General features: G+C 56.7%; 1 protein-coding gene across 1 annotated transcript in view; it reads left to right on the forward strand.

The window, feature by feature from the left end:
- The window catches only part of SLC38A8 (solute carrier family 38 member 8), a 29687-nt gene that overhangs the window by 20656 nt on the left and 2345 nt on the right, over nt 1-6686 (forward strand). The window contains exons 6-9 of the mRNA XM_007452524.1: nt 3118-3232; nt 4525-4672; nt 5057-5265; nt 6459-6510. Coding sequence (XP_007452586.1) covers nt 3118-3232; nt 4525-4672; nt 5057-5265; nt 6459-6510 — 524 coding nt within the window. The remainder of the gene's footprint in view (nt 1-3117; nt 3233-4524; nt 4673-5056; nt 5266-6458; nt 6511-6686) is intronic.

The raw sequence follows: 6686 nt of genomic DNA on the forward strand, positions 1-6686 counted from the left end.
TCTCACTGTTGTGGCCTCTCCCATTGCGGAGCACAGGCTCTGGACGTGCAGGCTCAGCAGCCATGGCTCACGGGCCCAGCCGCTCCGCGGCATGTGGGATCCTCCCGGACCGGGGCACGAACCCGCGTCCCTTGCATCGGCAGGCGGACTCCCAACCGCTGCACCACCAGGGAAGCCCTGTTCTTAGTTTTTAAAGGAACCTCCATACTGTTCTCCATAGTGCCTGTACCAATTTACATTCCCACCAGCAGTGTAGGAGGGTTCCCTTTTCTCCACACCCTCTCCAGCATTTGTTATTTGTAGACTTTTTGATGATGGCCATTCTGACCTGTGTGAGGTGGTACCTCACTGTAGTTTTGATTTGCATTTCTCTAATAATTAGCATTGTTGAGCATCTTTTCATGTGCCTGTTGGCCCTCTGTGTGTCTTCTTTCCCCTTGTTGTTTTTAAACGGCTTTGAGATACAACTTACGTGGCATACAACTCACCCCTCTCAAGTGTACAGTTCAGTGCTTTTTAGTATGTTCACAGGGTTGTGCAACCATCACCACCATCAATTTTACAACTTTTTCATCGCCTTCAAAAGAAACTTGTACTTATTACCAGTCACTCCCCATTCCCCTCTTGTTTCCCTCCTAGCCCCTGGCAACCACAAATTCTTCTGTCTCTCTGGATGTGCCTGTTCTGGGCACTTCATATAAGTGGAATCATACAGTATATGCTTCTTTGTAGCTGGCTTCTTTCACTCGACGTGGTGTTTTGTTTTGTTTTTAATTTATATTTCTGGCCGTGTTGGGTCTTGGTTGCTGCACTCGGGCTTTCTCTAGCTGCGGCGAGCGGGGGCTGCTCTTCGTTGTGGTGCACGGGCTTCTCATTGCGGTGGCTTTTCTTGTTGTGGAGCACGGGCTCTAGGCGCGCAGGCTTCAGTAGTTGTGGCGTGCAGGCTCAGTAGTTGTGGATCGCGGGCTCTAGAGCGCAGGCTCAGTAGTTGCGCACGGGCTTAGATGCTTCAGGGCATGTGGGATCTTCCCGGACCAGGGCTCAAACCCATGTCCCCTGCATTGGCAGGCATATTCTTAACCAGTGCGCCACCAGGGAAGTCCCACTCACTGTGGTGTTTCTGAGGATCGTCCGTGTGGTACACGTGTCAGGACCGTGTCCCTTTTCATGGCTGCATGATATTCCACTGTTTGGAGAGTCCATAGCTTGTTTTTCCTTTCTTCAGCTGGTGGACGTTTGGACTGTTTCCACTTACCCACCACATGCTCCTCTGCCCTGCATCCCATCACTTAGTGAATAGTGACCTTGCTATTGGCCAGTCACCATCCTAGATGCTGTCCCAGCAGGGCAGCCCTGCCCTCAGAAGCTTTATTTCCCAGCATAAGACCAAGAGAAACACAACCCAGGAGGCTTAGGAGAAAGAGGAAGAAGGGCAGGGCTCCGTCCTGCAGCCACCAAGCAGCCTTTCCCCCATGTCCGGGTTCCGGAGTATAGGAGGGGGGAACGTTGATCCTGAGTTCCACTGCTTGTTGGTTGAGTGTGTGTGTGTGTGTGAGCTTGCCCCAGGCTGGACGCCACACAGGACCTGAGTGTGGAGAGCTGGGGTTGGGTGCAGGGAGGCCTCGTGGCTGCAAGTGGGGCCAAGGGATGGATGATTGAGTAACCGCTGGAGTGCCCTTCACCCATGGGCCAGGCTCTGTGCTGGGAATGAGGGAGGCAGGTGTGTCTGACACCCCATACCTGACACATGCTGAACCAGCAAACCCAGATGTGCTCACATGGGGGGGCGTGAGAGCAGAACTCGGCCAGCTGGGGAGGAGGGCTTTCCTAAAGGATGAGTAGAAGCTGGCTGGACCAGGAGACATCGCAGGCAGAGCACACAGCACGGGCAAAGGCCCTGAGGCAGCAAAGAGGGACAGTGGTGGGCTGAGCTCGGTGGGCGAGGGGAGCAGGGCTCTCGAGCCTGGGGAGCGGGCAGGCATGGACGGTCATCCTGTTGGCTTTGATCAGAAGTGAGTAAATGGATGTGGTGGTGGGAACCCTGCCCCGGGAGCCTGGGAAAATCCCAGAACCCATAGGGCACATCCAGATACAGCAGCACCTCTCACCCCTGGCTGCTCATCAGGGTCTCCTGGGCTGCTGATAAAACACCGCTGCCCAGGACCTGCCCCAGGTAAATAAAGTCCACATCACAGGTGGGCTCCTGGCATTGGCTACATGTATTTTATATTCTTAAAAAATTGACCATGTGATACAGTATGTAGGAAGTATATAAATCATAAGTATGTGTACTCGCGTGAAACCGTCACCCCAGTGGGGATACAGAACATCGTCAGCACCCCTGGAATGCTCCCTCAATAGCACCAACCCACCCCACTATTCTGCCCTCTGTCACCACAAATGGTAACTCTCAACTGAGGGTGATTTTGCCCCCTAGGGGACATTTGGCAATGTCTGCAGACATTTTTGATTGTCACAACTGGCGGGGGGGGGATGCTCCTGGCATCTAGTGGGTCAAAGCCAGGGGATGTGGTCCACATCCCACCACGCACAGGACAGTCCCCAGGCATCAGCAATGCTGCGGTTGAGAACCCCGTCCTGGCTTGTTTGGCTTATAACTTGAACTTCACGTACATGGAAACCTTCTCTGGCGTCTTTTGCTTCATGTTACGGCTGAGGGGCTCTCTGTGTTGAGGTGTGCAGTTGTGTTCACCCCTTTTCAGTGCCGGGTAATATTCTACACATGAATATCTGACGACTTACTTGTACCTTCTGCTCTTGGTGGGCATTTGGGTTGTTACCCACGTTTTGGGACACTGAGACTTTTTTTTTTGTATTTTAAAAAATATTTATTTTATTTATTTATTTTTGGCTGTGTCGGGTCTTAGTTGCGAGGCTCGGGATCTTTGTTGTGGCCCACGGGCTTAGTTGCCCTGCAGCATGTGGGATCTTAGTTCCCTGACCAGGGATTGAACCCAGGTCCCCTGCATTGGAAGGTGGATTCTTTCCCACTGGACCACCAGGGAAGTCCCAAGACACTGAGACTTTTTAGATGGCGCCAGGTGATTCTAGCGCCCAGCTGGCTCGACTCCCGTTGACCGTGCTGCTCCCTTGCAGTGTCATGAAGCTGCCGTGTCCATCTACTGCAGCATGCGCCACCAGAGCCTCGGGCACTGGGCCCTCGTCTCCGTGCTGTCCTTGCTGGCCTGCTGCCTTGTCTACTCGCTGACAGGTAAGGCCCACGCGGGGTGCCCGGGACCTGGGTGCGGAGCAGTGGGAGAAACCGGAATAATCACAAGTGTGCATAGAGACCCTACCGCGTCCTGGGTGCAGTGCTAAGTGGTTTGACTGCCTGTGCTTCTTTGGTTCCTAACACCCCCAGGAGAGTCCACAGTTTATAGCGGAGGCCACTGAGGCTCAGAGGGTTGCCATGGCTTGTCCAGGGTCTCCCAACTAGATGTGGCAAAGCTGAGATGCAAACCCTGGCCCGTCTGTCTCTTAAGCCCCTGCTCTTCACTCCCCACGCCCCTGCCTGCCCGTCTCGTGGGATGGCGTCAGTGATGGCTGTCGGAGCATTATATCCAGGCAGTGGTTTACAGAACGCTCTCTTGGATGCAGTGGGTTTCAGCATCCACACACTGGCACAGGAGGGTTTTCAAAGGTGACAGAAGTGTGGCTCAGAGAGGGGCTGTGCCACCCCCGAGGTCCCACGGCACGTCCGGTGCACAGCCCAGGGCCCGGGCTCAGGCTGACTACTGGCCGCTTTTCTCCAGCCCAGCAGCCCTTTCTTTCGTCAGCCTATCAGAGTCTCTGATTCAGGGAGCTCTTGGGCTCCCACAGATGTGTCAGGGGACTTGGACTCTTGCTGGGTGACTTCTGTCTAGCAGGGGTGGTCTCTCTCATTCTGTGGCCCCTGAGTTGGACACTGTGATTGAGAGTCTCCTTCAGATGGTCCAGGGCCAGCAGGATCCTGGGACTGGAGAAACACCAAAGCAAACCACAGCTCTTGGTCAGCGATGGATGTCTCAGGACCGGGCAGGTGACGCGGAGGCCAAGAGGCAGTGCTGGGTTGTGGGGTAGGGACCTGACTTCCGCTGTAACGAGCTGTGTTATTCCAGACAGTTGTTGACACCTTGGGTCTTGATTTTCCCCATCAGGGAAACGGGCGCACGGACAGGTTCTTTCTCTAGGTGCTCTAAGGGTGGGGTGGACAGGGCCCGGAAAGCATTGTTCAGACTGCTTCCAGTCAGTCCACACCCACGAGTGGGTGCCTTGTACGGGTGCCGTGAGCTGTTTGGAGGAAGGACAAGGGACAGTTCTGCCCAGCAGGAGTTTGAGTCAGAAGGACCAGGATCCTGTAGGCTGAGGACAGGAAAGCCTTGGGAGATTCTAGAACTTTCTGTCAGCTCCTAGGGGAAATCTTAGCAGCGGTAGATCCGGGTGCTGTCTGCGTGTCGGAGTTGAGGTGGGGGGACAGCATTTTTCTAATCAGCTCTCCTGTGTTCCCCCCTTTACCCTTCACAGGCGTGTACGGCTTCCTGACCTTCGGGACAGACGTTTCTGCTGACATCCTGATGTCCTACCCAGGCAACGATGGGCTCATCATCGTTGCCCGGGTCCTCTTCACTGTGTCCATCGTGACTGTCTACCCCATCGTGCTCTTCCTGGGGAGGTGAGGCCAGCTCTTCCTGGGGAGGTGGTTCAGTGCAGAGCACAGCACCCGTCGGAAATTAGCACGTGCCAGGCGCCACACCAGCCCATGTGGCGTGGGGACTGTCTTCACCTCTGTTTCCTAGAGGAGGAGACGGGCAGGGGAATCAGGTGGTTTGGCCAGCATCGCCCAGCTGGTGTCAGGACTGGAGCCTGGCCCCCGGAGCTTGGCGGCCCAATGTGGCCCTGCCCTGTCGGCTACCCATGTGCGGTGGGGGTTCCCAGGGAGTGAGCCCTCCTGGTGTGCAGGGCAGTGGTGGGGGGCGCTCTGGGGCACCCAGTGGTGGGCGAGTGCAAGGCTACAGCCCCCGGGAGCCCGTGGGAGCCCATAGTGCGTGGCCTCCAGGTCAGTGATGCAGGATTTGTGGAGGAGGGGCTGCTGCTGGGCGTGTGGGCCCCAGCCCCTGGCCGAGCCCTCGGGGCCATGGGTCCGGATGTCGCTGACCGTCCTGTGGGTCACCGTGACGCTCACCATGGCCCTGTTCCTGCCCGACCTCAGCGAGATCATCGGCATCATCGGGGGCGTCAGCTCCTCCTTCATCTTCATCTTCCCAGGTGAGGGCCATGTGTGTGGGGTGGGAGCCCGCGGAGGAGGGATGGCTCCCAGCCCTGTTTACTGGGCCAGGCGTGGGGGCGGGGCTTCGCACACCTTCCCTCATTTAACATCTCAATGGGCGTGCTGTTATCAACCCAGCCTACAGATGGGAAGACCGAGGCCCTGAGGCCTCCTGGGTGGAATAGCTAGCATGTAGTGGGGCTGAGTCAGCCTCACAGCCTTGTCTACTCTCCCGCTGCTGCCACTCACTGTAGGATTTCATTTAATATTTTCAATGATATGACACTCCTACGGTTGAAAGGTGCCCCACAAACATCTTCCTCCTTGTCCCCCAGTCTGGGAGGCAAACACAGTTTCCATGATGGATGGATTCCTAGGAAACCTTCCCAGTGTTAGTGATGATGTGAAATTCCAGCCAAATTGGCCTGAGGGTTATCCCGGCCTGGCAGACCCAGGGTGGCCAAGGCTAGGGGCTCCCGGAGAAGGGGAAGCACTGAAGGGGCAGAAACCCCAGATACTGCGGCCCCTGGCCCTGGGAAGCGCTCTCAGACATGAGTGGCGGGGGGCGAGCGCCTCACCACCTCCCTTGGCTTCCCGCCCCCGCCGGCCAACCACCGTCTAGGGGGGATGGACCAGTGATGCTGTGTCTTGAACACACAGTATGGGTTGGGTGTCCATGTCCTGGGTGGGGCCTTGTAGCTCTAGCTGTTTCCCGTGCTGGAAAGGATGGGCCAGGATAGGCTTGGCAGCGGAGAGATCCACAGGATCTTGAGGCAGAGCTGTCTGGCTTCAAATCTCAGTAGCACGATTAAAAAAGAAATAAAAAAAAATGACAGAAAGAAAAAAATAACAAAGGCAGCTGGCAGTTGTCAAAGGCGTCCCAGGGGTGAGGCCCCGAGTCTGGTTCTGACCCACTACATCTCATCAGAGACGTGAGTGTGTGCTGTCGTTGTCGCTGGAGAGGCCAAGGTGTTACGGGGTGTCGAGCGGGGACCCCATAGTGGCGCCATTAGCCACCATTCGGTGCCCGCTCTCCAGGGGCAGGGTGAGCCTGCGGGGCCACTTTGGGCAAAGGCCCTGCTGGCCTCTCGGGTCCCTGGAGACTGCTGGGTGTTGGCTGAGCCCTTGCGAGCTCGGGGCTGCTTTGGGTTCAATAACGAAGAGCTGGTGTGACCCCGTGTCTCCTCCGAAGGTCTGTGCCTCATTTGTGCCATCAGCGTGGAGCCCGTAGGACCCCGAGTTAAGTAAGTGTGTGCACGTGAGGGTGTCAACTCTAGCGTGTGCGGGGCTCAGCGGGAGGGGCGTGTGAAGGCTGCTCGCCCGCCGGGTCCTGCTTGTGAGGGTACTGCAGGCCAGGCCGGGAGGGGGGCCTTGTCCACATAGTGGGGGGGGGGGGGGCGGCTGGGCCGGGGCGCTTTCC

Source organism: Lipotes vexillifer, unplaced genomic scaffold, assembly GCF_000442215.2.
Source record: "Lipotes vexillifer unplaced genomic scaffold, Lipotes_vexillifer_v1.1 scaffold443, whole genome shotgun sequence".
NCBI lineage: Eukaryota > Metazoa > Chordata > Mammalia > Artiodactyla > Lipotidae > Lipotes > Lipotes vexillifer.